The 24,317-nt window shown below is 49.5% G+C and overlaps 1 protein-coding gene across 1 annotated transcript; it reads right to left on the minus strand.

Annotated features, from left to right (window-relative positions):
* Positions 1–363: 363 nt before the first annotated feature.
* Positions 364–21,572, minus strand: Adamts15 (ADAM metallopeptidase with thrombospondin type 1 motif 15). Its single transcript, XM_038324059.1, has 8 exons — positions 20,616–21,572; positions 10,797–10,929; positions 9,981–10,148; positions 9,455–9,738; positions 4,911–5,088; positions 3,593–3,774; positions 3,322–3,497; positions 364–1,138 (listed from the first exon to the last, which is right to left on the minus strand). Exons 1-8 carry the CDS (start codon positions 21,570–21,572, stop codon positions 364–366), a joined length of 2,853 nt encoding a protein of 950 aa, XP_038179987.1.
* Between the last annotated feature and the right edge of the window lie 2,745 nt (positions 21,573–24,317).

Below are 24,317 nucleotides of genomic sequence, written 5' to 3' on the forward strand. Positions count from 1 at the left end.
GCCTGTGGCCTCCATTGGGGGAGGGGGGAGCAAGGTCCCTGAAGTTCTGCCTAGAAGGCACCCAACTTCCAGGTTCCTCGGAAGCCGGGCTTCAGCACCTTCTGCCCAGCACCCATTTGTCAAAGCCTCTCCGAGCCACAACTGGGCCCCGAGGAGCAGGGCATGAGGTAGACTGTGCATTAGTTAGCTTCCCCCTGCCCAGTCCAAGGAAGAAGGAACCTCTCGCCCAGACCCATGGTCCTCATTCTGGATGTGAGTGACACTCTGTGACACAGGCCACTGGCCACCGTCCTCTGCTCCAGCTGACCGCAGCACCAGCACAGCAGCGGGTGAAGAATAAAGGAGTAGAAGGGACAGTCCCCCTCAGCAGGGTCTCAAGACACAGAAGTCCAATTCTTGGGGCTTACGGCGCAGGTCACACTGATCCCGAGCCAATAGCCTGCCTCCGTGGCCCATGCACTTGAGCGGACGCCTCTTAAATCCACGGCCACAGCTCTTAGAACAGGGCGACCAGTTGCCGAGCTCCCAGGTTGGGCAGGGTTCCCCACAGGCTCGTTTCTCCACTGGTCGATGGGCTGCGTCGCAAGCAGAGGCTCCTCGCTGCCCTGGAGAGCCCCGACAGTCCACTGCTCGCTTCTGTAGGCCACTGCCACAGCTCACCGAGCAAGGCCCCCAGCTGCCTGCCACCCAGCGTGCAGGAGGCCTGTTGTCCGGCTGCTCTACTTGGTTGGAAAGGCTTAGAACACTGTTGCGCAGCACTGGGGAACTCCGAGGGTCCTTGGGGCGAGGGGACTTGTCCTCCCGAGGCTCTTTGGGCAGATAGAAGGAGTAGCGTACCCGGGGTGGTGTCATCTTCCCCACGGACAGGACCTCCACAGTCAGCGGCTCCAGGATGGGTCGAGAAGCCTGTAGGCTCTCTACCGCGGTGCCGGTACCACTGTACCGCAACAGGCTGCCCTTTACCACCAAGTCCCGTTCTACAGCAGACACCACGAAGTGTCCATTGAGCAGGTATTTGCCTTGGCTATTCTTCAGGGCCAGGTAGTTGTCATCCCCGATGAGCCCCTTGTAGCCACGCTGGCGGATGTCAATGCTGGAGGCACCTGCAGGGATGGCCACTACAAAATTGTAGCCATGCCTGGAGTAAAGAGATTATAAATTACCCAGATGCTTGAGCCAATTAATACCCTTTATCCCCTTCAAAACAATAACCGATTGTGGGTTTGGAATACATCACAAAAATGATGGCAGAGGGTAAGGGCTGCTTAACCACCACCATCCAGGGCTCAAGGAGTCAGAAAGCTGAAAGCCAGACTCAGTTAAGCTGAATGTCTAGGCTGTAAGACATAGTGACCTTTTTGCCCTTCAGTAAACTTGTCTTTTGGGTAGATTCAAGTATAATAAAAACACAAGTTTGAGGTTTAGAAAGAACCACTCGGCCTTGTGTTGCTGTTGATCTTGGATATTTCTCAGCATCTCTAAGTCTGCTTCCTCATCCATGAAAAATAGAGCTCATAACCACACACACCACAGAACTGTCCCGGGATAAAGAAGCCCACAGATCATCAAACGCAGAGCAGAGCACCTGACACAGAGGAGTCCCTAGGCATCGGTTACTTGGAGAAGAATGGAGAGGATGTTAGTATACAGTGCTCAAGTCCAAGGTTGGTTATTGGATGCAGTCAGAGGAAAGACCTTGGAGTCGGGGTTAGGAATTGGGCCTTGATTCAGATACTAACTCCCTTAAGTAAGTCAGATAGTTGCTCTGGGTTCCTGCATCCTCATTCAAACAAGGTGAGTTAAGGTAGATGCTTTCTCGGGCTCCACCCAGTTCCTCCTATGCCTCATGGAACCACCCTGCTGCATGTCCTGCAGAAAAGCAGCTTCAGAAACTCTGCATCAGCAACAACTGAGCTCTGAGAAAAGGAGCTGGGGGCTTTCCTGTGCATCACCCCTAGGGGCTCAATAGAGGATGTCATGTCCAGAGGGGACAGTCCAGCTCGAGGAAGGCCATCTGGTCTTTCTATCTTCAGCACTCAGACCCAGGAACTTTTAGGCTAACCACACATACTACTCCCAACTGAGCTCTTCAGGGTGCCGCTCACCCTGCTTCTTCCAGAACATAGGTTGGGACTTCCACAAGAGGGTGTGGTCAGCCTCATAAAGCTCCAGCTGCTGAGCTGCAGACACTGGAGTTTGGACTAAAAGAAACTAATTATGGGGCACATTTCCCTGGAAACAGAGACTCCACTCATTCTCTTCCCAATGCAACCCCTGGGCCAGGACTCCAAGTTCACAAGAGCACGGTGGCTCTCACATGCCACCTCTTTTCCCCAGTGAACATGTCATAAGCATTTATTATATACCAGGTACTACACTAACTTTTTAAAATTAAGTTCCTTAGTCCTCATGAGACTGAATATGAAATTCATCTACAAATAGGTGTCTGGAAATCTGAAGAATAAATCACTTGCCCAAGGTCAGGCAGAAATCAAGGAACTGAGATTTGAAAACGGTTCTGTCCTTGTCTTGGTTAGGGTTACTATTGCTGTAATGAAGCACCCTGTGTAATGATTGTTCTGTCTCTTTAAGAGACAAGCCATGCCCACTCCCTCCCCCATCTGCTGCAGTTTTAATTTTTCCATTACACCCTGAGCAAAAGCAGTTAGGAGAGGTCAGGGGATTTGGGCTTAGGCTTCCACAGCACTGTTCCTCACTGAAGGAAGTCAGGACAGGAACTCAGATGGGACAGGAACCTGGAGGCAGGAGCGGATGCAGAGGCCATGGAAAATGCTTACTGACGTGCTCAGCTTGTTCTCTTAGAAACCAGGACCATCAGCCCAGGTATGGCATCACCCACATGGGCTGGGCTCGCCCCTATCAATCATTAAAAAAATGTCATAGAGGCTTGCCTACAGCCTGATCTTATGGGAGCATGTTCTCAGCTGAGGCTCCCTCCTCTCTGATAACCCTAACCTGAGTCAAGTTGACACAAAACAAGCCAGCACAATCCAGCGCTAGAATGCTATATGGAACCTAACAACAATTCCAACTCCCTGAATCTCAACTCCTGTTGGGGTATGTCTTCACGCATTCACCTTGGAATTCATCTTTGTTTGCTGGCTGAACGATACATGGACACATGGATGGATACATAGATGAATTATCAGCCCAAAAAGAGAAATTATGTGCCCATTCTAACATTCGCTCTGCTCTAACCCAAGCTTTCAACACCTAGGGTTACATAATTCCACCCTGCCCCACACAGCTTCCGTTCCCCTTGGCTCCCCTTGCCCGTACCCTCCAGGGCTCAGAACTTACATAGGCTTGGTGAAAAGTCCCGTGACCCTCTTGCAGCTCTTGTTGTCTCCACCACACACCCCGCATTTGTCAAACTTCTTCTTGGAGCCCAGGTTCCCGTCGCAGCCAGCCTTGATGCACTTGCCTTGGACACAGACTGAGGTGGAGTCGGGCGTACACAGTGTGCCGTCCACCACCTGCAGCATCCCCAGAGAAAGAAGACAGGGCAGCTCAGTGCGGTGCTCCCCTGAAGACCGGACTCTACCTCTGCCTCTTGTCCCTGTACACTCACCTTAGGCGCTAACACGTAGAAGTAGCCAGTGCCATTGGCTCGACAGATGAGCTTGCATTTGTCACGTGGTGACACGCCCGAGTACTTGGGTACCCACGCGACAGCTAAGGTGAGCCGGTTGGTGCTATGATTGTAGCCGTTGAAAGCTTCACATTGCTCCTCCCGGAAGCTCTTGCCAGAGGCTGAACAGGAAGAAAGCACATAAAAGAAGCTAAAAAGAGGAGCCAAGGAAGGTACAGAAGACGGTATCCCTCCCAGAGGAGCCCAAATAAAATCCCTCTGCCATGTGATAGTCATCCCTACCTCCAAATAGTAAAGCAGCCTGGAATCAAAAGGCACAGTGCACAATAAGACATGCCATAAGCAATGTACCACCTTCTCCAGCATCTAGCCTCAAATTCCCTCCATAACGGGTGTCCTAAACATTTCTTGGATGATGAAACCCTTCAGCAGCCTGTTAATTCTCTTCTCGTTACTTTGTTAAATGCATTATACAAATCACATCATTTACCAATTCTATTGATAAGCAACTGTCAATATACTTTGAAACATACTTCTGGCATGTGTGCTCTTTGTAATGCACTAAAAAAAGTGCTCAAAAAAACGCAATGCTCAAAAAGACAACGATGCTCAGTGATGACTCAAATAACTGCTATGATTTTGAGGTCAGAATGAACATAATGGCATCGTGAGAATTCTTCCACAATCAAAGTACCCTGTCAAAATACTCGGACTTCCACCTAATGACAAAGGCACAGGTACTTATGCTGCTGTTGTCCTTTACTGCCCAAGGGAAGAAAATAGTGACTTTTAGATGGAAAGGTGAATTTCAAAGCGCTGAGTTGGGCATGGTGGTGTGTGCCTTTAATCTCAGATCTCTTTAGGCAGATCTTTGTGAGTTCAAGACCAGCCAGAGATATACAATAAGACTCTGTCTCAAAAAAAAAGAAAAGGGCTAAATTTCTAATTCAAAAAGAGACTAAGCTTGAGATAGAAGGCATCGTTGGAAATTAGAATAAATATTTCCCACTGAGTTCAGGGACCCTGGATTCCTGCTTACAAGACAGGCTTGTGAGTGATAAAGTATGAAGACTTCTGAGGCCCATCCCTGGAGCCAGTTAACCTCCATCTAAGCAGCAAGAAGAAAACACCCTTGCCAGAGTGGGACGGCTAAAGGAATGATGCCAAGGGGAGTCTGCACCTGACTCATTCTGGGCTTTTTCCTGGAAACAGAGGTCTTGATTGCAAGATTTGTGAGCAACAGTGACCTCCAGGCACAGGGCCCAGAGGCCCAGGCTGCTGCTGTCCTGTGTCTCACCTGAGCTGGGGCAGGGCTCCAGGTTGCAAGATCGATATTTCACTCTCACTCCCTCGCAGTACTTTCCGCCGTTGGCAGGGGCAGGGTCGCTGCACTGCCTCCGGGCCAGCTGCACGCCCCCACCACAGGTGCGAGAGCAGGGGCCATAAGGCTCCCACTTGGCCCAAGAGCCGTCCACCTGTGCGGAAGAGCAAGTTAAACTCCGGCAGGCTCGGGTGCCACGCCCAGCCCCTCACCCACAGAAGCACCCAGTAAAAACCTATCAGTTCCCAGCCCACCTCACTAGAATGAAGTCCACTTTGTATCATGGGATTACAAAAAAAGATAAGCAAACAGTCTGTATGTTCAAGACCCACCCAACACTTAAACTGATTCATCAGCAAACACCAACTGCTCCCAGTAAGAAACGAGTTCTGGGAAGAGGCATCCTAGCCTGTGAAGCCAGTTGACTGAGTGTTACAGCTGCCTGGGCCCCCGCCGCAGGAGTGGGCTTAGCTGGTACCAAACCTTCTTGGGTTTCACACTTCACCTGCATGAAACGAGGCCAGAAACACTCCAATCTGAGCTTGCATGGAAGACTCAAATTGGGTTGCATGTATGAAAGCCCCTGGCCTACCTCCATAAAGGATTTCAAAATCTTCCCTGCCTGCAGTTAGTGCTATCTATAGGCTCCAAGCCTTGGGCAGGTGCAACCAACAACCAAGTCAATACACAATGTTACCGTGGGTGTTGGAACATTTTTAGGTGTAAATGGTCTACCATTCTGACTTTCTACCAAACCAGAATGATTTCGACCTCCCTCCGGACTGCCTTTGAGAAAGTTCAAGGCACCACGTGCACCAGCAATGCTAACATTTGTGCCCAGAGACAACATGGGTTAGAGGGAATGAAGCAACCCTAAGCCACTGTTCAGCTTTGGGATAAATTACAGTGAGTTTGCTGTTGTCATTAGTTCGTTTAAGAGGATAGAGGATTTAATAATCTGCATTGTGTTATTTGTAGGATGATGGCAGAAGGGCTTCTCACTCCCTGAACTCGTGTCAGATGGGCATAGAGAAGCACATGAGCTGGGAGCACAGCTGTCACTCACAGAGCATCCATAGATGCTGGAGTACATGGCCCTACGCAGAAACTACTTGCATGAAATTCAAACATTCCATCCTTCTTGTTCTGAGAGTCATCTCAAAACATGCCCTTCCCTCATCTGAGCTTCTCTGAAGCCTGCATGTGGTAGCCTTCTCCATGTGGGTAGCCCCTCACTAGGATGCTCTCTCTAAAGTCAGCAGTGACCATCTAAAGAACAAGTTACTGCACCCAGGCCTTCGTGTCTCAGCTTCTCTTCAGTATCCAGTACTGTAGACAAAATCTACTTGATAGAATTTTTTCTACCTATTTGTACAAAAACATTCACTGTACACCTGCCATTCATCCACTCATTCACTAAATATTTGCTGACTTCCTTCTATATACCTGGCACTAGGTGCAGCAAGTCCCTACCCTGAAAGCCTCAACAGCCCAGTGAGGGGAAGACAGACAATAAAAACGAGCTGGAGTTTCTGTGTATCTGAGGAGGCAGTAGTGCTAACAGGAGCCTTTGTGAGGTAGACTGCTCCATGTAAGAGGCTGCTGGGTTCTCAGATATGCATCTGCCTCAAAGAATTATGGGTATGAGTCAGGTGGGTATTATAGAAAGAGCATTCCAAGCATGGAGAGCAAGAGATGTGGCCAAGAAAGGGTGCATGGGGGGGGAGGGCAGTGTCATCACAGCAGAGTGAGCAGAAAACCAGAAGTGGGCAATGGAGGCAGACACTACGCTGTCTACTTCCAGGCTAAGTATGAAGGTCCGGTAGGGTGCAAGCAGAAAAGCGGCAAAACCTAACTCCTGTTTTAAAAGGAATCCCACTGGCTGCTCTGTTCGTCACAGTCTGTAAGATCAGAAATGCAGAGAGCAGATGTGGAGGAACTGCCAAATTCCAGGGAAGAGGGAATGTGGCCTGGAACGGTTTGACAGCAAGGAAGTAGAGAGAAATGAGGTTCTGGGTCGATTTTGAATGCAGGGTCAATGGGAATTGCTGAGCGATCAGATGTTAAGTGTATAAGCAAATGGGTTTTGGCATAAACAAGTGGAAGGTGCGGTTGCCAAGGCAGGTTTAGGGGATGTGGTGAGGAGCCCAGTTTTATGGCTGCCATGTTTAAAATGTTTATCAGGTGTCCGCACGGACTTGCCAAGATTCACTTAAACACAGAAGTAGTTTGGAGCTAGAGACGTGGCTCAGTGGCACACAGCTTATCTAGTGCGGACAAGGAACGTCACCTGAGGTTGACCTCTGTCCACCACATGCATTGTTGGCCCATTTGAGTTTCCAGGGTTTTTATTTAAACTGAGACTAATGAGCACAATCGTCAGTTTTACTCCAGCCACGTTCATCAACGCAGGCACACACAAGGAGAGTGAACGGGACTGAACCAAGGAGGTGACTAATCTAAGAGATTGGGATGCAGAGAGATGGGATGAGAGGATCAAAGGGATTTTTAGCGATGGGTTGCAGTCCCTCAGCAGCACAGGGAAGAATGGGGGGCATAGAAGGAAAACAGAGAAAGGCCAATGTATGAGCGACCATAGGTCCAGACTGAAGAGTTTCTGGAATCCAAATCCTAGACAGAAATAAGTGCAAGGATGGAACACCGTGGTCGGATGGGTACTATAGGCGGGAAAGCAGGACTCCCTCAAGGCTGCAGGCATTTATAGGATAAGTCACTGAGTTTTGGTTGATCAAGGTAATGTCCCCCGTGAAGGGACAGGTTTCAGCTCACGGGATGGGGAAGTGGCCGCTCAGTAGAGGAGCTGAGACTATAGTGGAAAGACTGTATCCTGGCAATGCTGCCTGCATCCAACATGCTCTGGATTCCTCTTCATGAGAGAAGAAGTCGGTCATGATTCACCTGCCCTCAGAATCTTCCAGTCTGAGCTCATAAGCTTGGCCATCAAGTCAATACAGCCCTCCTCCCAAACCGTCTACCTAAATACATAGCAAACGAGCCTGCTGCCTCAGACCACTTCTGGCCTTGCTCCTGCCTACCCATCCCATCGACATCCTGCTGCCCCTCCAAGCTTTCCTCCTCCTCAAAGGTTCCTCAGTGGCGTCCAATTGCTCTTAGTCTCTCACCCTCAGTTCTTCCGTAAAGCACTCGCGTCCATCTTTCCCAACACAGAACACGTGCCTCTGTCTTGAACTCTAACGACAACTCACACTAGACTATGGTCTCTCTGACAGCCTGTGTTGTGTTTTGTTTTCTATCTCAAATGTTTCCTAAACCCTTGAACTCAATGGATGTGGCCTAGTAAGTAGCTGAAGGCTTAGTTAAATATATATATATATATATATATATATTCTCAGGTCACAGAAAAGGATTCTAAGAAAATAATTCTGTGCCACACCCATTTCCAGACAATGGATGGATTGGGTTCTTGGTAAACACTTATTTGTAATGGTGTTTCTTTGAAACACTGTACTGCGTCTTCTCCCAGCTACGAACAAGGGTAAGAGAGAGGCAGTCATTTCCAGGGTCAAGGATGGGCTTCTTGTTCCTGACTGGGAAAGTACAGGTTTCTTTGCTTTCCTAACATGAGACCTAAAAATCATACAGTCAGAGAATATTTTGGTGCTATTGGTCCAGCTTAATTGATGACCTTGTTTACCTGGGGAAAAACTTTTGTTCAATTATATTTCAGCTAAAAAAGAAAGAACGAAAAAGCATAACTGTTGCTGAGCTCGGGGTATGTCAGGTGACTGAAGCACACCCAGGGGTTCACCCATTTCATTCCTAAACTTGGTTCATCTGTAGGATCCACCTCCCTGAATACAGCAGTGGTTGATGAGGAAAGAAAGACAGAGTGAGCTTAGACTCATGTTAAGATTTTCAGCCTTATCCCAGAGCATCTTCCTATGCAAGAAAGCCCAGGGCTTGGATCTGAGAGTCCCCAGTCCTACCAAAGGCTTTATCTCATGCATGCAAAGCCTCGTGACATGATTTGGCTTACTATAGTGTTTCTCTGGTCTTTGTGTCAAAAACAAAAAGGACAGGGGACTGGGGAGGCGGCTCCCTGGATAAAGAGCTTGCTATGCAGTTTAGGACCTAAGTTCAGACCTCCAGCACCCACATAAAAGGTGGGTATAGTGGATGCCTGTGACTTCAGTGTTACAGAACAAAGATAGATGTAACCCATGGGCTCACTAGAAAGTTCTAGATTCAATGAGAGACCCTTTCTCAAACAAAATAAAATAAAGTGGAAATTCAATTGAGAAAAACTACCTGACATAAATCTCTGACAAATGCACTTGGAAAAGCACACAGATGCATATAAATACACACACACACACACACACACACACACACACACACACCACATGGCAGAGAGACCACAGACAGAAATGGAGGCAATATGGCATAGTCATAGTGTGACCAGCACCTTCCATAGAAGACCAAGGCAGTGGAGACCCAGGCCCATCCCTCTCCCAGAATTCCCTGACATAAGCTCTCACCCGGTACTTGTTTGGGTTGTGTCGCTCCACGCAGGCCCCCTTGAGGCAGAACTTTCCCTCACCACAGCTGGTGCCGTCTGCCCAGGGGAAGTGGCGGGTCTGGCACACCATCTGCCCCTTGGCCTTGCCAGTGCACCACAACTTTGTACAGTACTGCATATATGGACAGGGTTTAGAGCCCACGCCAAAGGCCAGCTCGCACTGCTGGCTCAAACTGTAGCTTGTGCCTGGCAGGTCCTCAGGCAGGGAGATGGGCTTGCTGGGCTGGTCCAGGAGGCAGTCGCCTGCATAGATCCAAGGACATTTATTAGGACAAGCAGGAGAAAGTGAGGCCTGGATGGCTTAGAATCTAAATGGGAGGGGGAAAGTGAAGTCAGGGACAACTAGAACAGACCCAAATCAGAGCCCAGTTCTTTGTCATCTTTCAGGTACAGAGACCATCTAAAGAGGTGGCAGAACACTGCCACCAAGGACAGCAGTGAAGGATTTCCCACTCAGCCCTCCTCCTTTCTGACTCCTGGCTTACCATGCCCACTGTCCAGGAAGTCAGTGATGATGGCAGCACTGCAGGCTGACCAGGGGTTGGCGCGATCGATTTGGATGAGCGTTGGAGACATCATGTGGTTGGCTCTGAGCTTCCCGAACACCTCCTCGCACACCTTCACGTTGTCATGAGGCATGTTGAACACATGGCCTGTGGGATGAAACAAGAGGACTCAGGAGACAAGATTGAAGGCCTGAGAACAGGTAGGAGGGGCTGCAAGAGGAAATGAGAGAAGCAAGAAAACTCCGTAATGGTTTTTTTTTAATATTTATTTATTTATTATGTATACAATATTCTGTCTGTGTGTCTGCCTTCAGGCCAGAAGAGGACATCAGATCTCATTTCAGATGGTTGTGAGCCACCATCTTGTTGCTGGGAATCGAACTCAGGACCTTTAGAAGAGCAGACAATGCTCTTAACCACTGAGCCATCTCTCCAGCCCCATCCATAATGGTTTTTAAGTTGGCTACTGTCACCTATCCATTGTCTTCTTTGTAGATGTCCTACAGACTAACTTGTGTCTTGTAGGACACAAGCTTGCATCTCCTATCTCCTCCATCAGGCTGTGAGCCAGGTAAGGACAGCAGTGTCACCTTGTCCTTAAGGTATTCCCCCTCCAACGGGGCTACAGCAATCAGAAGAAATTAAAGCCAATGCCAAGGCAGATGCTGGCCCAAGAAAGGATTCCTAGAGCTCCAAAATATGAGAAACCAAATATAAGCATTCCCTCTTCCACCAAAGCACCCGGCACAAGCCCAGATCAACCCCAGAGGCACCTTCCCTCCGCTTCAGTCTTACCCAGCTCATGGGCAGTGGTGAAGGCTGAGGGAAGCCCATCGTCCTCGATGACAGAGCAGCTTCTCTTGGGATCACACATGGTCCCCACATCAGCCATGCCCAAGGTGTCACAGGTGGTAGCCCCGCATAGGTCCTGCCAGGTGGAGGAGAAGCAAAGCCAGGCTAAAGTTAAAGATGGTAACAGAAGGGGCCCTAAGAAAAAAAAGTGCATCCTACAGGCCCTGCTGCTGCCATCCAGCCCCAGTGTCTTTCAGCCAGATCTTTCTTGCTAAGGGCTCACGGGGCTATCATGAAATGAGGCTAGACTGAAGGAAGTGGCCCCAAGAAGAAAGTTCTGTGGCTCACTGAGAAGACCGTACCCTACACAGGGAAGTACTGTGGGAGGAAATTGGGAGGTACAAAATTAGACCACAAGGGCCACAGCTTTATATAGAGAGAAGGTCAGGAAAACAGTGACTCCCACAGTAGGGTGGGGTTCTGATCACAGCTCCCTGAGCCATGTGGGGGTAGAAAGTAGCCACGTTCCCCATCCACTGGCAGCTCTGAGCGGTCCCTGTCTTTGTTGGGTGACTGCCTTTTGGATAACTATGAATTAAGTTCAGATTCTCAGTCACAGGCTGGCCAGCCAAGGATCTACCCCAGTCAGAGACTTGGCTTCCTTGAACTGACAGGAAGCAGAGAGAAGTAAACCTGGGCCACTGTCTACACACAGTTTAATGAGCTACCAAAGCTCAAGGGGAAGGCAGGCTGAAGGGCTGCTAGGAATAAAAGATAGCGACCATCACCTAAGTGGTCTAGAAGCCCGATGCTGCAGAAGGTAGGCCTCCCAGCCCCATACTATATTAGGAAGTATTTCCAGGGGATGTTAAAGGGAAAAATGGGACTCTGTGGATGGAAATCTCAAAAGCCTTGCTCAATGTTATAGGCCATGGATGCATCTAGAAACCTTGAGAACCTAGAAATGGGGCAACATTCATGGACAACTGGTTCCTCTCAGAAAGCAGATGCTAAATCAGTCACACCAACATACTACTCTTTATGTCATTGTCTTTAAAACCTATGGAGATCTGGCCCTCACAATAGTCTTAGGAGGCAGACATATTATCACATTTATTTACAAAAGGTAGACACTAGGGCCCACGATCATAACAAATCATGGCCATGGTTCACTAGAGCCAACACCATGCACGAATATCCCATGTATGACCCGATCTAACCCTCACTACAGTCCACTGAATTGAAGACCAGTTATCCCCTCCCACAGACAAGCTGATGCCTGGGGAGGCTCCAGTCACACAGAAGAGTCACAGACTAAGAGTTTGTATGGCTAGGGATTTGGATGTCACAGCTAGTGGCTCAGCAACACTTGAGAATAAGCTGCCATGCTCTCTTGTGAAAACCAGAAGGTCACGGAGAGCATACATGCAGAGCACTGCTCAGTTCTGCACCCTTTGTGCGTCTCTCTGTCTTTGTCTGTCTGTCTCTGTGTCCTCGAGTATACGTATATATGCTGACTTTGAGGGTGGTGGGAAGCAACAGGGTTAGTGGGGCCAGAAGGCACGGGAGGAAAGTGGTCATAGTACAGAGAGAATCAGCAAAAATTAATCCAATGCACTCAGAAGTTTACCAGCCGAGCAGTCAAACTTGGCTTCCCACAGTCAGGTGACAATCACACCTAATGAGTTAACAGTTTTTCTGGCCAGAGAAAACCATGAGGGTGACCAGCCTGAACCCGAGGTGCCAGAGTCAGTGACGGGTGCTGTGCATGCTCTACCTTTGTTTTACTGCCTGTGTGAATGATGTACCACTTCCAGGAACTTCACAAGAGACCTCAAATTCCCTTCCTTTCCTGGTGCCCTCCCCTTTTCAAAGACTTCATCTCCCAGAGAGTTCCTCCCTAGAGCCCTAAAATCCTAAGAAACAACCTCTGTCAAAAGATCACAGACAAGCTTGGGACAGGAAGGAAAGTGGAAGATAGGAAAGAAATGCATAGTAATTCATTTATTTCTTAATGTATAATTTAATCCCTTCAGACAAGGGGTTGTGCCAAACCGCCATATGTCTATGGACACTAACACACAGATCCCAGTTGCTAGAGGTGGTGATCTGAAGATTTCAGCCCTGTGGCTGAAGCCTACAGTCTCTAGGGCAAGCACATTCTGTGGCTTCCAGGCCACCCACACACTCAGGCTGACCTCAAGCAAGAGAGCGGGTACACAGGGATAAGAACCAAGAGATCTAGGTCCCAGTGCTAAGTGGCTGTGTGTCTTTGGCCAACTGCCTCTTTTCCTGACGGCTCTGGGGAAGAGCCAGTTCTCAACTAGAACTTGAACCATCCAATGACTTAAGCCTCTTCTCCTCCCTTTTCCAGTCCTAAGTGCTCAGCCCCTTCTAGCCCTGTTGGTTATGACAGGAACACACAGCGTGACCTACTTTTAGAACAGAAAGGACTGAAAGGGGCCTCTAATCTACTGATGCATGCTGAGCAGTGTAACTCAGGTAAACACAGGCTCCTTTCCCCTTCAAAGTGACGGAACCAGAGCAAAAGCTGACATGGATCTTGACTTCCCTTTAGCAGCATCTACAGCTGGAAGGTCTCTGCAGCAAGGCATCTTGCCTCTTTAGAGAGAAAATCCTCCCTACTACAGACAAGCAACTATAGGCCCTTCCTAAGCAGGAGCAACCTGCTCTTTTATCAAGAAACCTCAGCTCCATGGATTAAACAAAGGGGAAAAGAAAAGCCAGTACAGTCCCTGTGGGGAAGGATGCTGCAGGGAACAGAGGACCCCCTATCACCAGCACCTTCAGGGTGGAAAGATGTGCTGCTAAGGTCAGAAGTTCTATCCCCCTTTACCCAAGCAAGGGAGCAAATGACCCTTCTGGGATTTAGAGCTTAGAACGCCCACAGGCATTCACAGAGGGCCCAGGTGTACCTCATTTATGGCACGGGATGTCTCCACCCTTCTTGAATGAACTCAGACCCACTTGAAATGCTTTAACCTCTTTAGTTCAAGCACCAGTCTCTAAAATATAGACACTGCCCAGTTTCTTTCTGCCCAGAAGATGCAGGCATCTCTCAGCCCAGTCCCTACCTAATCTGCTATTTCTGGCCTTACTGTCACATCTGCCTCTCCAGAGGATCCAAGAATCTTCTTAGCCAAGAACTTGATCCTCCTGGATTCTTCTTTCCTAACTTTTCCTAGTTAAGTTTGAAGCTTTATGTAAATAAGGCTGCACTTTTTGGTGACCAGATACCTCTTTAACAATGTTGTTCACCATGCACAACTGCTGCCAAAATCCCCCACTCGCTGCCTTCCTTGCTCCTCTTCCTCACCTCCTCTGCTGCACACACAGGTACTGAGACACTGTTTCCCAATAGCACAGAGAAAAAGGGAAGGAAAGCCACAAAACTCAAGCACATTAGTTTTTTTTTCCAATTTGGCAATGGAAAAATATCTATCTTTTCTTATGTAACCAACTTCGGAGCCAGAGCTCATTGTCAGAACCACATTCCGGTGTCCATAACCATCACAGAACCTCAGAACCAGCCTCTCACTTTGCAGACAAGCTGAGGTTACACACCCAAGGCCATGTTCTGTTAAGTGAAGCTCGGGGTCTTGAATCCATAGCTTTTGACACTCAGACCAGCAGCATGCTTTGCTCCACATGGATTCTGCTAGGAATAATACCACGATCACCAACAGGAAGCAATAACTGGACCCCTGACTTCTTTCCCACATGAATTTCACCATATATTTTGTCCATCACAAAACCCATTAGTTTACAATTTCTAATGATGGTTTGGCTTTTCCAGAAGTGAAATCTAGCAATTCAGAGCTTATGCAGCTAAGAAAATAGGTAGGCAGTGAAGCCTGGAAGGTGGGCCATTCCTATTAACAAATGTGGTATCGCATCATCTAAATCCTTCCAAAAGTAGAAAATGTGGTATCACCATCATATAAATTCTTCCAGAAATTGAAAATGGTATTACCACAAGAGACTAGAATAGTCCAAAGGACAAAAGTTGCCTCACTGAGGAAGAAGAGAAGCCCACACTTGCAGGAAGGCTGATCCTCTCTAAAAACTGTGCTTCAAGGAGGCTACTTGTCAACTATATGAAGACAGCCAGCAGCTATTGAGTGGCTGCAGAGTCCCAGACACCGCAGCAAGAGTTTTACCTGGATTACTCAATGAATCCTCCTTTGGAAGAGATACCATTACTAAGTTCTGTTTTACAGAAGAGACCCACATAAAGTATGTAGTTATCCCAGGGTTGCAGAGAGCCCCAACTTAGGCAGAATAAAGCTTCAAAGGTAGGGAGAGTAGCCCCTGGGCTGAGTTCTAACAGAATATCTTATTGCTTCTGAAGTGCATCTACTCCAAGAATGAAGGTGTAGAAGATACTCAAACGGGAAATGATCACCCTCCCATCCCAGACCACCAGGTCAAGGCAGTGCTGGTGACCATAGGTGAGGAGAGCCCCAGGGAGAGGGGACTGGCTAGACTAAGTGCTAACAGCAGCATCTGCTGAGGCCATGCTGGTTGAGCAAGCTGCTGGCTCCTCGCCGCACACCTGCACTGACACACTGACCCTGGCCCGGCTGTGCACCCTGTCTGCTGACTCCTAGGTGGATTAACGTGCTCCTCCATGGGGCCCCACCTTTCTCTAGGGCAAAGCCTGGCGGCAAAGTGCCAAGAAGAAATGCCAGAAGAAATCGACACTGCAGCCTGACAGCCTGAAAGCTGAATTAATGGTCCCCCGGCAGAGACAAAGTACCCAAGCACCCAACAGATTCAGGCAGCCCGCATTTTCCCCTGAACCTTCCTTCCATGTACTTGATGAACCATCAGACCGATGGGCCTGTGCAGAGGCTACCAAGACAGGAGGTGATGCCTGTCTTGAAGGGATTGGCAAGTGCTGGCACCCACAATCCCCACACATACACAAGAGTATGAATCAGGCAAGTATGATATGCCTGCAAGGGCAATGGTACAAAATGCTTTAAATCAAGGCTATCCCGAATTTACATTTTGGCAAAGGACCTGTATCTACTCATCCAAGAACAAGCAGCACAGCCAAAGCAGCTGCTAAAGCAGCGAAAATGATGGCTGCCACCTTCGGACACCTATGTTAAATGACAAGGCAGCGCATCCTCAAAATAGTCACACACGTTGAATGGGATGCTACGCCTTCCAAAGATGAGGATAGTGGCATTCAAATGGCTGACTCACCGTCCGTTGATAGGAAGTTCAAGTGCTGAGATTGAAACTCAGCTCTGCCTGACTCCAAGCCAGTTATTCTTTCCACTGCACCATGTGTCCAAGTCAAGGAATCAGGACACAGTGGGAAGAGTGTTGAGGTGTGGAGGGAAGGGACACAACCGCAGTGAAGTTCAAAGGAAGGTAGAGAGCAATCCCTAAGGTAGGAGAAGTGATCTTAGCTAACCAACTCAGTGGTGGAAACGAAGGCACGGAACTGGAGAGATGGCTTGGTGGTTACTGCTCTTACTTCTTGCTCCTGCAGTTGACCTAGGTTCAGTTCCCAGCACCCACGGGTGACTCACAACCATCCACAAATCCAGTTTTAGGGGATCGAAAGCTTCCTCTGACCTACAAGGGCACCAGGCACACATGTGATGCACATGTATACACGCAGACAAAACACTTATACACATAAAATAAAATGAATAAATGAGCGGGGTTTTTTATTAATTAAAGGAATGGGTGAAAGGAAGCCATCACTCTGGTGGCCGAGGCAGGAAGAGCAGGAGCTTTGAGGCCAACCTGAGCTGTATAGTAAGAGACTATCAGAAAGGGGATGGGGGGAAGTTAAGAATGAAAGAAAAGAAGGGAGGGAGAACAAGAAGGGAGGGAGGGAACGAGGGAGGGACAGACAGACAGATAGACAGACAGATGGACGGATGGACAGAAGGCAGGCTAAAGCTGAGGCAGCTGGATCCCATGAGCCCATGCACTCAAACTAGCCTTGGATACATAGGAAGATGCCACACAAAGGAAGGATTCCCCACCACCACCCCATCTTCTGCCACTAATATTAGGCTTACTTATTTGGAGTAGGATAAAAACAAGAGGAGTACTCACTCTACGAGACACGGAACTCTACGTTCCCCTGTTCCTCTCTTTCCCCACCTCCCTTTTCTTGGTTCAAAATCAGCAGTGCACTGTCATGTTGTGACCAAGAAATGACAATACCAAATCTTCAGATGTCCCCTCTCTCCTATTATCTTCCAAAGTATGACTTCAAAACACAGCCTGATGAAATACAGATTCCTTCTTGCCATGCTGGGAGGAGGATATAACACACAGACCATGATCTACCAGTCACGGCTTTTCATCTGAACACTGAAGGCACTGCCCCGCTGCATGCATTTGCTCTGTTTCCTGAAAGAGGCCGCTTTCCACCATGTAGAAAACACCCCATCCCACACAGGCTCTGGGAAGATGACTTAGCATTAAGAGCACATGTTGCTTTCGCAGAGGACCTGAGTTCCGTCCCCAGTCCCCAAGTCAAACTGCTCCAAATCACCTGCCACTCCAGCTCTAGGGGACATCTCACATGTCTGACCTCTACTGGCACCTACACTCTCTTGCACACACACACACACACACACACACACACACACACACACACACATGGAAAACACAAAATCAGTGCCAGACTTTGGGGGTTGGGAGAGGGGAAAGTTCAGAGTGTGAATGAAAACAAAAATAAGGCAGTTTAGTGCCCTTGAATAACCCCAGAAGAGGAAGGAGAAAAGGTTCAAGAAGGGATGGAGGATTCCATGAAATGACTCTAAGCAAAGAAAAATAAAATGAGCGAAAGCAGGAGGAAAACATAAACTACAAATCATAAAAATGAAAATGAAGTCATGTCAAAAGAGGAAATGTCACAAATAGTGAAGCAGATGGTGGAAGGCGTGAAGGTCATTTACAACACAGAAACAGACTTCTCTCCCTACTCTCGTGCTTCTCGGGGCCAGGAGCCCTTTCTGCACCCAGGCTCTTAGAGAGCATCCTCCGCTCCTGGGAAGAGAACACACACGTGCACATGCATGTACACACACACGGGGGGGGGGGTAGCTGGGGGCTGGGCCATGCCTTATTCCTACATACAGCTCCAGTCAGAATAGTACCTAGAAGTCATAGATGCCCAAGTACCAAGAGAATGTATGAGCGGATGGACAAAAGCCATGTTACCACAAAGGGTTACTAAAGCAACAGAGGCACTGAACCTAAAATCAAGGAGGACACAGGAACTCGGGGTCTACTGAGTCACAGCAGTAAATACCTGGCATTTGCAGCCGGTGCAGTGAGAAACCAGAGATGTTGTGCTCCTCATAGAAATAAGTGAGGATGACTCTGGCTCTGATCCCGGCAGCTCCTCGCTCCTTCCCTGGGCTGACCTCACTCTGCTGTTATGAGCCCGGAGGCTGGCTGCTTTGCAAAATCAGATGTGCACTCTTTGTCCATGAACTTAGTCTGAATCTTTACAGATACTCTTCCAATTGTCAAAACACTTGTTGTATGATCAATGTATTCTCTCTTCCGGACAGCTAAGGTTCCTGGAGATCACATTTGTCTTGGTCTAGAAAGAACAGCTGTCTGCCCGTGTTCTCATCCAGTACTGTACCTTCCCCCGGGGAGACTGGAGGGGGGGGGGTGTTTCAGGAATGAGAAGTTCCTAAGACTCTGAGAGTACAGCAGGCCCCAAAATCTGTGCTGGCAAGGAGGTGTGGGAGGAGCTGTCCATACAAGCATGGCACACGTACCTTGATGACGGGCCTGCCAACACAGACTCCCTGCTCTCTCTGTCTTTGCCCTCTACATGCCTAAGAGAAAAGCAGCTCCTAACAGTCACAGCTTGCACACCATCGCTTCTGACCCAAGTGGTCACACAGCTTGTACCCATTATACACAGATGACATAGCCCCCTGAGGGTCTAGCACACCACTGAGAAACAGAAGCTGTCATGCTCCACGCTGTTTGATTGCTTCTTCAAAAAGGCCATCTCCTTCCGATGGCATGGCCTACTTTCCCAGCGGGGGTTCTTCTTCTCAGGGGCCGGGTCCAAAACTCAGCCTGCACAACTGGACTGAGGTCTGTTATTCTAGAGCCAGGGAGCGACCTCCACAGGGGCATCTCAGGTAGCAGATGGAACAACAGCTGCTTTCCCCATTAAGAGATCCTGTTCTTGGCCTTTGCTTTCTCTCCCAGAAATATGACTGCAGAGCTGGTCTGGGTGCAGAAGCTGAGGCTTCTGCTGCAGTTTCCCCATGACTCAAGCAGGGCTTGTCGAGCTGGGCTGCGGCTGCTCAACAGAGCCTCAGTTGGAAGAATGAGCACAAGGAAGCAAGGCTCAGGCCAAAGACCTCCCAAGAGAAACCAGGTGGTGGGAGGAGAAGAGGCTGGGAAAGGAGGAAGTTCCATTGCAGGAAGGGATTAGCTGTGCCAAATGGGTTACTGTGGAAGACTCCAGCTCCAGCTCGTGGGCGCCAGACCAGCTCTAAGTGGCCATTCAGTAACAATGAGAGTTAGCGGCATGGAGGTAACCAAGAACTCTCAACTGTGACCATAATGCTGTGATTATATTAATGAAAGAAACAAGAGCGTTGCAGGGATTCAAGTCACAGCCCCTGAAATCAAAGAAAGCGGGGCACTTGGATGACTCTTTCCTCCAGTGTCTGAAGAATTTCAGGACTCCGGATCGTCACAGTGCCCAACTTTTAAGTCAACACTTAGGGCCCTAAACGTTCACCGGTTGACAGCTTCTTGAAATAGAAGGTCAGGTAAAGGCATGAGGAATGCAGGGCTATAGTCTCCCACCTGGGTTCATCTCTCTAGTCCCAACTTAGTGTCTTGCCAGCCCAGCAACTGGAATGTCCAAACGCTCCCGCCTATACTCACACACACCACCTTGCAGAGCAAGGGCAGAGCAGGAGCCCTGCCCTCAAGAAAGGGTCTCAGGACTGGAACATGAGCTGTCTTGCCTGCTCTGTCCCTTAGAATACAACTGGGTAAACAGGTCATCGTCACCTACTAACAAGGATCGGAGAAAATTGGAAGGCAGTTTCCCCAGCTCAATTCTAAGTGAAACTCCACATGAACAGTCCCAGTTCCAAACAGGTTACTAGATTGCATGCTCAGAATAGTATGGAAGCCACTAGGCAAGGCCCAACAGAGAAGGATGTAGGGAGAAGCAGCAATGGAGTAGATGCTGTCTAAGTCTGGCCTTTCACAGCATCCCACAAACTGTCCTATCCCTCTCCATCTCAATCCAGGATCCAAGACCCAAGACGGAGAAAGGATGACATGTTGCCCACTAGAAATGTAGCAGGCACTGACCTTGAATCACCTTCCAGTACTACACCCAGCAAAAGTAAGCCTGCTCGGAGATGTCAAAGAAATCTTAGCAACCCACATAGGAGAGGCGGAGGTTCCCACTCCCACCATCTACAACACCATCCTCATAGCGCTTCCTATCGACCAAGAAGACGAACTGCAGCTGGGGGCGGCAACTTCCCGGGTTCCAGCCCCTCAGCGCCTGGTCCAGAAGGCTCTGATTGGCTGCATCAGGACAACACCTTCGGAAGAAGGAGACTCCCCTCCAACCTCTCAGAAGCACGTGAGGTGGAGCTTTGGTGAGCTTAGGAGAGGGCTCTAATCAGAACTTCCAACGCTAGAATTCGGAAGAAACCAATTTAAGGGAGGTATTGAGTGGTACATGGGGGCTTTAGAGAGCTAAACACAATGACCCTAAGAAAATGGGATTGAGTCCTAAGAGGTGCCAGATCAACTCACCTGTCTGGTAAAGAGGATAGCTGTGTCCCAGTACTCAGGGTGCTTGTCGCTCACTTTGTTCAGTTTTTTCTGCCAGGCACAGAAGTTGCGTAGAGTCAGGGCTGCGTTGCCTGTGACCTTGGGCCCGGTGTCACGGTCTCCTAGGAGTAACACCTTGACCACAACAATGTTGATGGGGTTGAGGATGCTGGGGTGGCGATAGAGTCGCGCCGCCGTGGCCAGCAGCGTCAGCAGATAATGTTCCAAGTCCGCGCCGTGAAACTTGACCATTGACTCGTCTGCCACCACCAGTGTCTCCACGTACCGTGGGATAGACACGAAACGCTTGGCGCGCCCCGACCTGAGCCGGTTGTGAATCTCCCCCACGCCCGTCCGCCGTGGCTTGTAAGGGTCCAGGGCCCTCAGAATGGCGGGGTTCCAGCCCGAGGCCACCCCGCAGCGAGAGGTGGGGTCTCCGGAAGGCCCTACCGGAGCACCCCGGCGCTGGAGAAGGTGTGCGCCCTGGCTGTGACGCTGCGCCGCCGGCGCGCTGGCGTTGGGCAGAGGGCTAATAACATACTCCGCGCCTCGGTAGCCGAAGGCTCCGCGGAGACCCCCGCACAAGCTCACAGCAGCAAAGGAGTCTGGCTCCGCGTTCACGTACCCGGAATAGAAGCACCGTCGCAGGTCTAGAGAGCTGCCGGTGAGCCTCTGGAGGGGGACACCTAGATACTCAGTAGCGAAGGCGGGAGCCAGGAACTGGGCATCCGGCGTCAGGTGTAGGTAAAAGTCCTGCTGGAAAGCTGTGATCTGAAAAATGAGACCCTGATCCCCGGAGTCCTCCGTACCCCTCCTGTAGTAGTGGCGGCCATTGATGTCCGGGTCCCGTCGGATTGGAACGACCACCTCCCACTCTGGCTCGGAGCTGCCAGCAGGTCGCCAGGCGAGAGCCAGGATTGAGATGCCTAGCAGAAGCATGGCGCCGGGCTGCGAACAGCCGCACTCTGGGATGAGACTTAGACCGGCTCCCACGGCAGGCACTGTCCCCTTGCAGCCCACAAACCAACGCCCGGGACAACGGGCAGCTACCAGAAAGCACAGCCAACCAAGTCGTGGAGACTCCTCCCAGAGCTGCAAGCGTGCACAGGGCAGCCCGCGCCTCCTACCTGTTCCTCCCTAAGCAAAATGCGCTCTGGGAGCTCTAAGTACGATCGCTGTCAAGTGCACAGGCGAAAATTTGTCGTGGAGAAGTGGCGCGAGGTAGCGGGCTGCTTTGCTAACCGCAGCCACTCGCGGTGCAGCAAACCAGGCGCTGGGCGAGCCTATTAAAGGCCCCCTTCTCTTTTGGACTGCCCAGTCGGCGCCCCTCCCCTCACTCCCCTCCCAGCCTCCCAGAGCTCGCAGCTTGGATCCTCCAGGGGCCACCGGAGAACTCGGTCCCGCCTCCAGAACAAGAGCCACTTGGCGGGAGGGAGTGGCGTTATGCAGAGGCAGGAGGCGTGGAACGACCTAAGAAACCAACGCTGGAGTCTATTTGCCTTTTGCCCTAAGACCCCAGTACTGAGATGCATCAGTCACTACCGCCTGGATGAACATCTGTGAGCTCCCTAAGTTTTACCCTTCCACTCAAGGCGGTTGCGGTCTGGAGTCTGGACCCAAGACAGTACTGACCTCCTTTCCTAGGGCCACCTCTTTTCTCCAGTTGCAGCAGCCCCCACCCCTGCTTCTTAAACATCAAGTCTCCTAAAAGACCTCAAACCAGGGAGGTCCCCTTTAAACGTCTTGGCGTTGGGAGAGCAACCTCTAGGGAACAAAACCAGCTCTTCTTGAATCCAGAGTCACCATGGCTCACTGACCTCTGTGGGGTCAGTGCTGTACTGTATGAGCCCAGACAGGGAGTCAGATTTTTCAGGAATTCTGCCAGGCAGCTGTTAAATGCAACTATTGTTTAAAATTAAATTAAGTAAAACTTACAATTAAATAAATTGTATTTTGAAACAAAGATGATAAACTCTCAAAACTCCATCACTTCCTAATTATCTGATTGTTGTCTCTGGCCTTGAGCCGCTGAGACCTTCTGTCCTTCCGCACAGCCCAGAGCACCCAGAGAAGAGATTAGAGGAAGATGGGAATTCCACTTACCTGCCACTTAGTGTCTCCACTTCTCCTACAGGGGCATAGCATTGGGCCGCAAAATAGGTCACAGTGAAGGTACTGTTAATGCTAGCCTTTAGTAGACATTTACCAATACCCTAGTGCCTGAAGGAGATAGACCAGCAAATGTTGGTTGTCTTCTATCAGGGAGAGCCAAGGGACTGGTGGGCAGTAGAAAAGTAGACCATGCATCTTCTGTGTGTCATTTGATCCTAGTCCAAGTAGAGAGCAGGGGACTGGGGTGGGAGAGTATGGATCCGCTGGAGAAAGCACAACTTCTCCCATCCAGCTTGGAAATAAGCCTGGGGACCTGTGCGTGGCACTAGACTTCAGGATTCTCGTGTGTTTGCAGAATCTGGACTAGGAGCGGTGGCTCGGTGGTTAAGAGCACTTGTTCGTGCCGAGGACCCAGGTTCAGTTCCTAGCACCCACATAACGACTCACCGTCATCTGTGACTCCAGTGCAGGTGGATCCGAAGCATTCTAACCTGTTCAGACGCAGGCACGCATGCAGGCAAAACACTCATGTGCGTATACATGAAATAAATAAATCCGGGCAGAATCTCTTTTTTTCTCTAACAAGGAAGAAACCAAAGAGAGGAAAAAGGCTTTCCTACCTAGTCTCTCTTGATAAGCTGAAGGTCTTTCCGGAAACAAAACGCTCTGGGTTTCATTGGGAAGAGAGCGCCAGAAGGGAATGGTGGCAGTTTTAAGGATGAAGAAGGTGGTGAGGAAAGGCTGGGGAGCTGTGTTAGAGAAGCGCTGCCCAAGCAAACAGGTTCCATTGTCAGAGGAGAGAAAAAGGTGGGAGAGGTCCATCAACAAAGAGTATATTTGCCCATTATCTTCTCCCTCCAGGGCCCTGGAATGGGAAGACTGACAGATGCCCATAATTCTACTGAGGCCCCTCCTTAACTGAGACAAAAGATCTGAAATTCATTACGTGAATGAGTAAGAGATGGGTGTTTGTACTCTATAAATGAAAGGGAAAGTAGGCATAGGAGAGGAATGTGTGTAAGAGGGAGTTACAGTTTACAAAGGCCTTGTGTTTGAGTGTTCAAAGGAGGCCTATAATTAAAAAGCAACTCCGCAATGAAAAGCCACTTATTTAGAGCAAGCAGTTTCTTTCCTACGCCCGACAGTTTTGATGGTGGATTACAAGACTTCCAACCACATTTTACTCTCGTTATGATGGGTTTGAACAAGGTCTTGCTGCCTGACAGTCAACACGGCAAGCCCAGGGAGAGGAAACCTCCTCCCCACCCAGGAACTTCCAATCTCCCTTCCCCAGTCACAGCCCAAAGAGCTCACCCCTGAGCACGGAACCTGACCTTATGGACTTAGGCAAAGACACTAGCAATGTTGCACACTTACTAGGGACCAGGCACTACACCAAACGTTCTATGTGCTTTATCTTATTTAGTACTTGTCTCTCCCATCTTGGGAAGACAATTTTATTCAGGCACTTTTGCCAGGGATCTCTAGTGAGGAAATCAAGGCAGAGGAATATGATGGTGTAAAAGCACAGGAAGTGGAAATTAGGAGAACTCAGAATCCACCCTGCTATTA

This window comes from Arvicola amphibius, chromosome 3 (assembly GCF_903992535.2).
Source record: "Arvicola amphibius chromosome 3, mArvAmp1.2, whole genome shotgun sequence".
Taxonomy (NCBI): Eukaryota; Metazoa; Chordata; class Mammalia; order Rodentia; family Cricetidae; genus Arvicola; species Arvicola amphibius.